The sequence below is a fragment of the Panthera tigris genome, chromosome C2 (assembly GCF_018350195.1).
Source record: "Panthera tigris isolate Pti1 chromosome C2, P.tigris_Pti1_mat1.1, whole genome shotgun sequence".
Lineage (NCBI taxonomy): Eukaryota > Metazoa > Chordata > Mammalia > Carnivora > Felidae > Panthera > Panthera tigris.
The window spans coordinates 103,819,538-103,831,032 of record NC_056668.1 but is presented as its reverse complement, the minus strand read 5'-3'; the positions used below and the strand labels follow the sequence as shown (position 1 = coordinate 103,831,032).

The 11,495-nt window shown below is 44.7% G+C and overlaps 1 protein-coding gene across 1 annotated transcript; it reads left to right on the top strand.

Moving 5' to 3' along the window:
- The first annotated feature begins 9,409 nt into the window (after positions 1 to 9,409).
- CC2H3orf80 (chromosome C2 C3orf80 homolog) lies at positions 9,410 to 10,520 on the top strand. Its single transcript, XM_042956582.1, has 2 exons — positions 9,410 to 10,234; positions 10,430 to 10,520. The coding sequence occupies exon 1, from the start codon at positions 9,447 to 9,449 to the stop codon at positions 10,188 to 10,190; it is 744 nt and encodes a 247-aa protein (XP_042812516.1). The 5' UTR covers positions 9,410 to 9,446; the 3' UTR covers positions 10,191 to 10,234; positions 10,430 to 10,520.
- Positions 10,521 to 11,495: the final 975 nt, after the last annotated feature.

Sequence of the window (11,495 nt, the reverse complement as noted above, 5' to 3'; positions counted from 1 at the left end):
AGAGAGAGAGAGCACGAGCAGGGGAGGGGTAGAGAGAGAGAGAGAGAGAGACATAGAATCCAAAGCAGGCTCCAGGTTCTGAGCTATCAGCACAGAGCCTACATGGGGCTTGAACTCAGGGACTTCGAGATCATGACCTGAGCTAAAGTCGGATGCTCAAACAACTGAGCCACCCAGGTGCCCCAAGAGATTTACACTGAGATTACATCCTAAAGGAACTTGGTGATGCAGAGTAACACTGAAAAGCTCACAGCATACTCTAAAGACCCTACAAATTTGGCATTATTTATTTACATCACAACTTACTCCAGAAAGATTTGTTGTAACTTATTACATAAATATAAATGGCAAAATATGAATAAGACTCAAAACAAAAAATAAATTGAATTAGAAAATCAAGGCTATAATAAAGAAAAAACAAATATGGGGGGGAAAAGAGGAGGGACCAGCACAAATGTCACTAAACTTTAAATTTAGTTCTGAGCTGCCCAGCAACCAAAGCAAAAAGGGATTCTTGGCCATTTACATAATTAACCATGATGAAAAAGAAGAAAGTTTTAACAGGTCCAGTCTATAAGGAAAACAAGGCTTTTTTGAGCTGAATTCTAAAAGCAATCATTCAAAGGGAGAATTTCATTGGAGACATAATGCCTCCAGCCATTTTCCAAATGCAGTAACAAATTTATGTGGCTAATTCTTATAGCATTGCCAATGATAAAGCTCAGGGCCAAATATTAAATTCTACAAAGTTAATGGGTTCCATTTGTCTTTGGCTGATTCAGGAAGACAAGTTACAAATCTAATAAAATCATGATAGCCCTAAGACAAATTAGCTTTGTACTTCACCATTTTCAAAATCAAACTAACAGGCAAGAAAAGATAATGCACTCTTTTTGGTTAAATAAAAATAGCTAACACTTACATAGACCTCACTATGTGCCAAGCAGTATTCTAAGCACTTTATATATATCCATTCATTTAATCTTCATAACCACTCTGTAAGGTAGGTATTACATCCTTTATTCTACAGATGGGGAAATACACACTCAGAGATTCAGTGCTCAAGGTCACAGAGCAGTACTAACACTGTCTACTGTGCAGCAGTAGACAACTGAGGCCAACTAGCAACTGAGGCCAACTTTTCCATGTAGATGGGTGGGAGAAATGGGACTAGTTTTAGGCAACTGAGGGGGAAATACTACTCCCTTCAATCTATAGAATCAGAGGAATCATGTCATTTGTTATCACTGCATCCCGAGAGCTGTAGAAGATGGTTCAAGGCCACTGTATCAGTCAAGGTCCAACCAGAAAAAGAAATCATTCTGAGTATTTAAAACAGAGGGAATTAAATTAAATACAAGAAACTGGTTACACAGAAAGAACTAAGAAACCCCCAGGAAAGTGTGAAGCAGTCCAGAGATTAGCAACAATGGGAAGGAAGGAGCCTGGGGGCTGGCATTACCTACAGCAAACCTGCCCATGGGAGCCATGAAGGGAGCCATCAAAGAGCTCCAGGGCTCCCACTCAAGCTTCTCCCTTTACCCCTCTCCAATCTTCCACTGGCTGAACACTGCCAGAATCCCGATACCCTCTAGGGATCAGACCTTCTATGATACAGGACAGAGCTGTGAAGGGTGAGAAATGGATCTAAAGCAAAAATGCCCAAGACTGGCCCAGGTGTTAACAGTATAAAAGTGAAATTCTGTCTTCCAGTAGCTGGAGCATATGGGCCCCTCAGGAGGCAAATGGCCGGTAAATAACAGCTTCAGAAAAACCAGGGAATAGTTTCTTAGGAGAGGGGTACATGTTGAAAATATAAACAGGTTCATAAACCTAGGTAAATTAATTCCATAAAAATGCATTCAGTATCTATTGTGTCCAAGTTGCCAAGGCAGTCTCCTGCATGGTGTGGCCATGGCCCTTTGGAGTTCTGGAAGCTCTTCATGGATGTGCTCCCAACTCTAATCAATTCATGCTGTCCTATCTGAGCCCCACACCTGTATGGTGGTGTCTATCCCATGGAATGGTGAACAGAGTGGGTCCTGTGACTTGTGTGCAGCAGGATAAACCTTCCTGCAGGAGGTTAGAAGAGTGACCCAACAGCAAATCAGGACTATAGAAAGATGGCTTGCTTACAGGAACATTTGAGAAATTTGCCTCATGAATTTTGAATAGAACACAGGCAGACCGGGAGGAGTTGCATTCAAACAAAAACACAGCCATGAGTGGGGAGGTAATGTGGGTGCAAGGGAACCCTTCAGGTGAGCCCTGCAAAGTCGTCAAAAGGGTGCCAGTACACAGAAAAATGGGAAACCACTGTTCTACAGAGGCACAGACACAACGCCTACTACTGTGAACTGATTTCTAGAAACCTGAAGTTTAAGATATGAACACAACCGAAGCATGAGGTAGAAAATGAGAATTGCCCCTTTTGTAGCAACATGGATGGAACTGGAGAGTGTGATGCTAAGTGAAATAAGCCATACAGAGAAAGACAGATACCATATGGTTTCACTCTTATGTGGATCCTGAGAAACATAACAGAAACCCATGGGGGAGGGGAAGGAAAAAAAAAAAAAAAAAAAAAAGAGGTTAGAGTGGGAGAGAGCCAAAGCATTAGAGACTGTTAAAAACTGAGAACAAACTGAGGGTTGATGGGGGGTGGGAGGGAGGGCAGGGTGGGTGATGGGTATTGAAGAGGGCACCTTTTGGGATGAGCACTGGGTGTTGTATGGAAACCAATTTGACAGTAAATTTCATATATTAAAAAATAAAAATAAATAAATAAATAAATAAATAAATAAAATAAAAAAAATAAAAAATAAAAAACTAAAAAAAAAAAAAAAAAAAAAAAGAAAATGAGAATTGCCGCAAATGGGAGATGGTGTTAAGGGGATTCCTAGAAAAAAGAAACAACTTCTAAATAAGGAAGGTGGACTTGGGGATGAGTAGTATAAATTATGGAGGGTAAGTGACATTGGAGTTGCATCTGATTTGGTTTTGACCTGCAGAGATGGGAAAAGAAAATTCCTGGTGGAGGGAAGGGACAACATCTCTAAAGCAGGGAGTTGGAGAGCCGAATCAGGCAGTCACTTATTGAAGTAAAGAGTGCAGGAAGGGAAGGGGTGGAAAATAGAAATGAAAAGGAAGATTAAGATCATACTCAAAAAGGCCCTTTTAAAATTCATAGTCAGGTAAATCTACAATGGAAATTGTTAACTCACAATTTGAACGTTTGGTCTATATTGACAGCCTTTAAAGGCAAGTGTCTTGGAACACCATTGTCCGTGTCATTTAACGTTAGAAGCAGGACGCTGGGTACATGTTCCACAGCCCTGTCCAGGGATTAATTGCTAGCTCAGAGGCAGAGACACTAGTCCGGCTGCCCTGTAGCTATAAAGTCACAGGCAAGGTGCTGAGCAAGAACAAGCACTTCACACTCGATCCAGGTGTGCAGAGAATATTCAGAAGAAAGCATTAACAACCAATATTTCCTCATAATTAACGGGAGGCAAAGGGTATATTACTAGTTTCAAGTTAAAATAATGGAGTGTAAAAAGATTTCACCTTATTCATTTCATGCTATATGATTTTTCTGCCAATGTGAGCATTTGACTGGTACATCAACCTACTGACAAATATATTCTAACTTCAACAATCTGACCATTTAAAAAAAGAATGAGTGAGAATGAATTCATTCAGCTGATATAACTGGAATTCTAATTTCAGATCTTCTGGCTTCACTAAATATATCTCATAATATTTGCGGTTTAGTTTTTATATCTCCAGCAAAAGAGAGAGAGAGAGGGAGAGAGAGAGAGAGAGAGAGAGAGAGAGAGAGAAAACTTGCCATGAGAAATTGATAAATTGCTATAAAGCAAAATTTAAATTTAGAAGGCTACACCACTCATAAATAACATTGTATAGTCATTTTGTGTTTCAGAACCCAGTATAGCCTTACTTTTTCAAGCATATAACTTAGCATTATTGATGAGCACTGGACGGCTTAGTTCATGTATAGAGAGAATGGAACACAATGAAGGAGGGGAATTTCTTTTTTGTTTACAGAAATGCATACAAAAATGGCTGGCCTGTCATATTATCTAAACCATTATTAATGTGTTACTGAAAATGGCCAAAAAAGTGACAGAAATTATTTCCTCAGAAGAGTCTTGTATTCACGGTCTAGACCACAATCCAGTTCAACCCTCATTTTCCTTATAAATTGGCTGGTCTCTCATTGCAGCAGGGATTGTCAGAGAGATGACAAGTGTCTCGCCCACAGAGGCCCCTGAGCCATGCCCAAGTCAGGGAGTAAGATGCTTACTCACCCTCTTCGAGGAGCCCTGGATTCCACTTTCAGCGCAGCCACCCCTTTGCTCTGGCTCTAACCTCTCTTCACCTGGAAAAGGGGATAAGAATAACTTCAGCCCATCACACAGGAATGTAGTGAGGAGAAAACAGAACAATGCACACGGAAGTGCTCTGAAAAGCTGAAAGATCAAATACAAATGTAGATGTTAGTATCTTCATAAGGCCTTGAAAGTACTCAACATTTTGTTTCCAATTTCAAGCCTGGGAGAAAGATTTCTATTTCCTTTTGCATCTAATTTGAACAAAAGATACAAACATCTCACTTTGACTTTTCTCCTGCTTCAAGCATTTGGCTTGAAGAAGCGTTTTTGTCAGCAAGCTGCCAACTCATAGAGTTGAAAGGAAATCCAAACCTCATTCCAAGTCAGGGGTGTGGAGGTAGAGAGGATAGGAAACATTGCTGGAACTTTCCTGGTGCAAGAAGAAACTGTTCGGACTACAGAAGTAACTATAATCACACAACCTGTTACTGACCCTGCAGAGAACCAGATATGATTTAAAAATTGAACAACAGGAAGAGACGGCTTGACTCTTTCAAGCTAATCAAGGTGAGTATATCAACGTTGAGGTAGAAATTATGTAGGTTTTGCCCCCAAGCATGAGATGACAGTGAATTGTCTTCCCACCTTGGGAACTTGTCATCATGCAGTTTCCTCTGCCTGGAACACACCTTTCCTCTTCACCTTGTCTTTTCTTAAAGAGCCATTTTTTTTTAATTGATTTATTCTTGAGAGAGAGAGAGAGAGCAGGGGAGGGGCAGAGAGAGAGGGAGAGAAAGAATCCCAAGCAGGCTCTGCACTGTCAGCGCAGAGCCAGACCTGGGGCTTGAACCCACGAACTGTGGATCATGACCTGAGCTGAAATCAAGAGTCGGATGCTTGGGGCACCTGGGTGGCTCAGCTGGTTAAGTGTCTGATTCGGCTCAGGTCATGATCTCCTGGTTCATGAGTTTGCACCCCATGTCGGGCTCTATGCTGACAGCTCAGAGCCTGGAGCCTGTGTCTCTCTCTGCCCCTCTTCTGCTCATACTCCATTTCTCTCTCTCTCTCTCTCTCTCAAAAATAAACAAAACATTCAAAAAAAAAAGAGTTGGATGCTTAACCAACTGAGGCACCCCCTCAAGGAGCTATTTCTTAGGGAAGACTCTCCTGCTGACACCTCCACCACCCCCCATTCCAGTTCATGTGTCCAGTGTAAAAAACGTGAGCAAGCTAAACTCCTTTATAATCACTGACCATTGTTGGAATTAGTGATTCATTAACTTAACTGATGAGTGTCTGTTGTTCTTTCTCCCCTCCCCAGTAAGCTCTGTGAGGACAGGGAAGAGTTTGACTTTATAGAATCCCCACAACAGAATACAGCATCTCCTAACTCAGAGAGGGCCCTCATTAAATATTTATTAAATAAGTAATCAAAGAAATACGATCTGAAAAGAACGTCAAAGCAGATTATTTCAGATCACAAATTATTTCTATATAAGCACATTGATGTAAATATATGGTGCATTACAATAAAATCCTTAATTAACTGTTGCTCAGGGAGAACATATTGCAAATGGAGGGAAACCATAAAATGAGAAGGTTAATAAATCAATTTTAATAACAAGTTAATAGTAAGGAAATATGTTGCACGCTCTGAATAAAGATTTCTTATGGATTGGATGGTTTCCAAGGTCCCAACTGCCCATGTTTAGACATTTTGAAGAAGGGACGTGAAAAGGGCAGAACAACTGCTTCCCAAGCTGGAAGGCACATCTCCTTGTCAGTGAACATCAGAGAGAAACTCCCTTCTGGACCAGGTATCACGTGATAGAACAAAAAGTTACATGATGAGGCCACCCAATCTTTCTCAAGCTATCAGGACAGTTCCCAGAAGCGCAGGTAGGACAGCGGCCAGTTTTGTTGCAGCCTGTTTACTTTCTTCTGTTTTAAAAAGTTGAAAAGTAGCGCTAATTTGACATTCATTCATATGAGTGTAAATAAATGAGGAGGATAAAATTTTCAAACAATATTATTTAAGCACTACAGCAAGATAAAAGTTAGTGTTCTTAACTGCTATCAAGCTATACTCCGAGACCAGTCTTTTTTTGGATAAAAGTCAGTTCCCACCCCCCTTCCATCTGTTTTTTTTCTCTTGCACACACTTATTTACACCCAATTTGGTGCCAATTTTCAACAAAGTTAGGTTTCCTTTTAATTTTTACATTACGATCTTCCTTTATCTTTCAGGTATTCTATGGGACGTAGACCTATATGCTATCTTCCTCACTAACTGGAATTTATAACTATCTGTGAGCCAAGTCTGCCCCCACTCATTTGTGTGTTAAACAAATATAAAGAATAAGGACGCTGAGTAATAAAGATCATGTCTCTTCTGGAGCTTTTAAAGCTATAGTGTTTCTTTTTGTTCCTTCGAAAGGTTGTACGCGATAAATTACATTACAAATAAAAATGAATCAAGTGAGACTGAGAGGTCAGAGAAGAAATACAGAGGCGCCAGTTTCTGTAGAGGGTCTTTAATGGATGGTATTTTGAGGCATCAATTTGGAAAGAAAAAAAGTAAGTAAAAGTCCATTTCATACTCATTTTGCAGACCTCATCCTTTTCTTTGTTTTCATACAATTAACTGTGCCAGTGTTTTATTTTATACAAGATCTATGTTGATCTTCTACTCTGTCCTAATATTATGCAAACAAATTCTAACTCCTTAAAGGCAGACAGAAATTAAGCCATTCAAATGCTGTAGTTTAGTAATTTCAAAATAACAGTAAGTAAGGCATTTTCACCTATGTATCACCAGTCATGACACTCCCCCCTTAATTTTTGTCATTGTTCCTACTACTACTCACAGAAATCCTAAAAGATCAGATAATAAAGACCCAAACAGGTCTTTACATTTTTTTCAATTTCGAAACTAAAGCCCATCTCAAACTATGAACTGCCTTCATTCTTGAACTTACTTTAAAATTGTCAATTTGTTTTTTCTCTGGGAAAGTCAGAATAAGTCATGACCAAAGGGGAAACTGCCACTTGTTGCCCTTTATGGAGTCTCTCCTTCACTCCATTTAATGGCAAATGGGAGTGCAGACCTGGGTTTACTCGATGCCAGTGGAGGAATCCTTTTTTTTTCCCCCATAACAACAAACATCTAGCAGAGTTCCTTGAATATAGAAAATGTTCAATGTAAATCTGGCAAAAAAAAAAAACAAAAAAAGAGGAAGAGTGAATAAAAGAATAATGCAATTTTCATTGTTTAAAAATGAATCATTTCCACTCCTTTATCTGACTATGATTTGAAACCCCTTGATAATCAAGCTTTACCAAATAGTTTTAATGACTCAGTACAGAGAAATAGACCAGGGTACAGAGAAATGTGGTTTTAGGAGAGCTTAGAAAGAAGGACCTGTGCTCAACCAAGTTTCACATGAAACTTGGCAGTGGCATTTCCAAGCTTCTCCAGAAGCAAAAAGGATTGTTTTAGAGTATAAGGCAAAGTAAGGTGTTCCCAGGAGCAGAAATATTTTAAATGTTTTCATTTAGGCAGGGCAAATGGCCTGTTTAAATCAAACGAGGACCCCTAACCTTGGTTCATAAGGCTATTGGGGAGATACAGTGTGACTTACTCTGAGAAAAACCTGCTTTTATCTGGCCTACATCTGAATCCTGCTTGTCTCTACATTTTCCTTTGCTTTTACTTTTTTCTCTCATTGACTATGGAATTTCCTGTTTGATTTTTCTATAGGGGTCCTGGTGTGTAAGGGGTGAAGAAATGAATAAATTCTAATCCTAAAAAGATAACTGTTTCAATCTGCCTTAATAAAAGCACAAGTTCCTGGCTTCTCCACGGTGTCACTCTAAGACGCTTCTTGAGGCCACCACCCAGCAGATAAGTTGCTTACTGGTCAGGAACCGCGGCAACTCTCCTCCCTCCCGTGCACTAAGGGTCATCCCCAGGGAGTAGTGACTTCAAGGACAGGTCTTTCGTCCCCTGTGCTAAGTGAGAGCACAGACGCCCTTTAAAGACAAACTTTGCAAACAAGAATAACCTTGAGAAAGACCCTTATACGCAGATCAATGCTCAGGAACGGTGCCAACCACTTACAACTCCCCTTTGACATTTCACAGATGTGTTTCACGCTAGGGAAGAGGCCTCCTTCTACACCGAAACCCAAATCCATGCTTTGTGTCTTGGGTGCAGTGGGGGACTTATCGGATGAGCCGCTGGGGAAATACGTGCCCCCTATGCTCTCTTTGGTCAACTAGAGTCACCTTGGCAGAGGGTTCCCCTGCCTCCCAGGGGATACTTCTGTGGTGCCTTGACCTAAGCCTCTCCCGGGAATTCTTTATCTGTTCGGGAGGTCTTGTGGAGTGCAGCTTCACAGTCCCACGGATCTGCCCAGAACCATCCGGCGGTCCCCAGCCCCCAAGCTCTGGGACGGCTTCGGGGCTGCGCTAGCCATTAATGGACATCATCCATTTTTAATCAGAAAGATCAGAAGAAAGATGGTAAGCGAATCCCAGTCGCAAGTCAATTTAAATAACATTCCTGGGGAAATCCAATCACTTAAAACTGAGACACCTACGCTAGCAAGAGCCCCCGCCCGACTAGCAAGGAAGAGCGCGACGGCTGAATTAATCAAGATCAGGGGGCTCCAGAGCTGAGCGCGGAGCGTTAACCCTTCCAGCCCCGGAGAGTGACAAGGGGGCTTGCAAAAGCGCGGACGGCCAGGGCGAAGATGCCCACGGCAGCCACGCACAGGCTGCCTCTGCCATCTTGGGCGGCTCCGAACGCCCAGAGCTCTACCCGGGAGGCTGGGCGCTCGCGGTTAAGGTCAGAAGCTCAGGAAGCCGCTCCGGCTGCGAGGAGAGGCCGCCTCCCGCAGCCTCTACGCGCCTTGGGCTCCTCCTTCCGCCCAAGCGTGGCCAAGTGAGGACTGCTCCGGCCGCAGGTAGCCGAGGCGCGGGAGGCGGCGCGCTGGACCCAGCGGAGCGCCCAGGGAGGGGCCGACGGACACGCGGACAGACGGATCCCCCAACCCCCGCCCGGGACATTAGCAACGGTCTGCGCGGGCCATGTGGGGGCCCGGGGTCACAGCCGAGGGCCTGTCGGTGGCGCCCGCACCGCCGCCGCTGCTGCCGCTGCTGCTACTGCTGACGCTGGCGCTTGTGGCGCCCTCGCGGGGCGGCGGGGGCTGCGCGGACCTGGCGTGTGGCGAGCGGGAGCGCTGCTGCGACGCGGCCAACGCCACAGCGGTGCGCTGCTGCAAGCTGCCGCTGCACGCCTTCCTCGACAACGTGGGCTGGTTCGTCCGCAAGCTCTCGGGGCTGCTTATCCTGCTAGTGCTCTTCGCCATCGGCTACTTCCTGCAGCGCATCATCTGCCCCAGCCCACGCAGGTACCCGCGCGGTCAGGCGCGGCCCGGGCAAGCACGGCCCGGGCCGCCGGGGGGCGCGGGGCCGCCGGGGGCCGCGGGGCCGCCCGACGACGACGACGACGACTCGCCCGCGCTAATGCGCGACGAGGCGGCTGCCGGCTCCCAGGACTCACTGCTGGACAGTGGAGGCGGGGGCCGGGGAGGCGGAGGGCGCTCGGCCCCCTCCTGCGCCTCCGAGCACGAGCTTCGCGTAGTCTCGCCGGTCTTCCTGCAGCTGCCCAGCTACGAGGAGGTCAAGTACCTGCCCACCTACGAGGAGTCCATGCGGCTGCAGCAGCTCAGCCCCGGGGAGGTCGTGCTGCCCGTGTCGGTGCTTGGCCGCCCACGAGGCGGCGGCGCCGGGGAGTCAGACGGCGGGGAGGGCCGCTTCCCGCTCATCTGAGCGTCTACGGCCGCTCGAGGACCGCGCGGACAGAACGGGGCTAGGTGGGCTGCGGGTGGGACGCAACGGCCGAGGTGGTACCTGCCACCGCCAACTGCCTCAGACCCCGCCTGGTACCCGGGCCGAATCGCCCGTCGCTCGGCGACTGGGCTGGAGTCACTCCCGTTTCCCGCCCCCACCCCCGTTCTTCACCCCCCCCCTCGAGATCTTAAGTTTCCCTACGTTTCATTCGGTTCAAGGAAACGTTAGGCGCGCGCGGCGGGGGCCACAGCAGCGGACAACCCAGGAGCGCAACTTCGAAGGCCGTCCCTACCCTCAGCCTCTGCTCAGACTGTGTTCACTCGTAAGTGCCTGCTTTCCGAATCAAAGAGAACACGTGAGCCCTTTCGTGAGTCGGGAGAAAGGTAGCAACCTTTAGGGATGAAGGGAAAGGGACGCAGTTCCATACCTCTCCCTCTTGCCCAGACAGGTCACGGTCTCCGAAGATAAGCCAAGGGCTAGGAGCCGTGGGGGTGAGCCACCACTGGAGACTGCTGCGCGCGGTCGGGGAGATCAGCTCCTAGGTATGATTGAATCCCTCCCTTACGGAGAACACCCACCCTCCACCAAAAAAAACTTGCTATCTTCCTGGCCAAGTATAGTCACAGCTGATGGCTCACAATTTGATGAGGAATACCCAGGATATCCAGTTAGGGGGTGTACCTATTGAAGATACAGCATTTAGGTATATTGAAGACCGTATTTGTAATAAGGTACAGTTGGGCTTTTGATTTTTCAGTTACTGAGAAGATACTTATATTTATTTGTCTTTTATTTTTATATTTTTACCATGGATTGAACGTATCAGGAGTGTGTGCAGTTAATGACATGATAATCGTCTTTTCCTCTTTTTTAGGTCTTAATGGCCTAAATTGTCATTATTGTTTAATAAAATGTTGGACATTATTTCATTTACAATGGGGGAAAAAAGGAGGCATGGTCAAACGAGACAACATATGTGACATAAAACACATGACGGATATCTTATTTTCACTATTTGAGATGAATATATTTTATTTTTAGTACTGTGTCATAACATATAACTTTTTGTAATAACTATAGATTGTGTAGTCTAGGTCTTAATTGTGTCATTCACCACATAGTTATATGTAGAAATGATTGATACACGTATGCCGTACCATGAAGCATGATGTCATGCACTTTTCCCTCTATTTTAAAATACATTCCACAACATGATACAAAACATAAGAACTTGTGACTTGTGACTTCTCTTCAAAGCCATAATTGTGCAAGTAATGTACTACA

Bases quoted from the DNA above. Each gene is read 5' to 3' on its own strand.
- CC2H3orf80 (XM_042956582.1), top strand. From the start codon at position 9,447: ATGTGGGGGCCCGGGGTCACAGCCGAGGGCCTGTCGGTGGCGCCCGCA.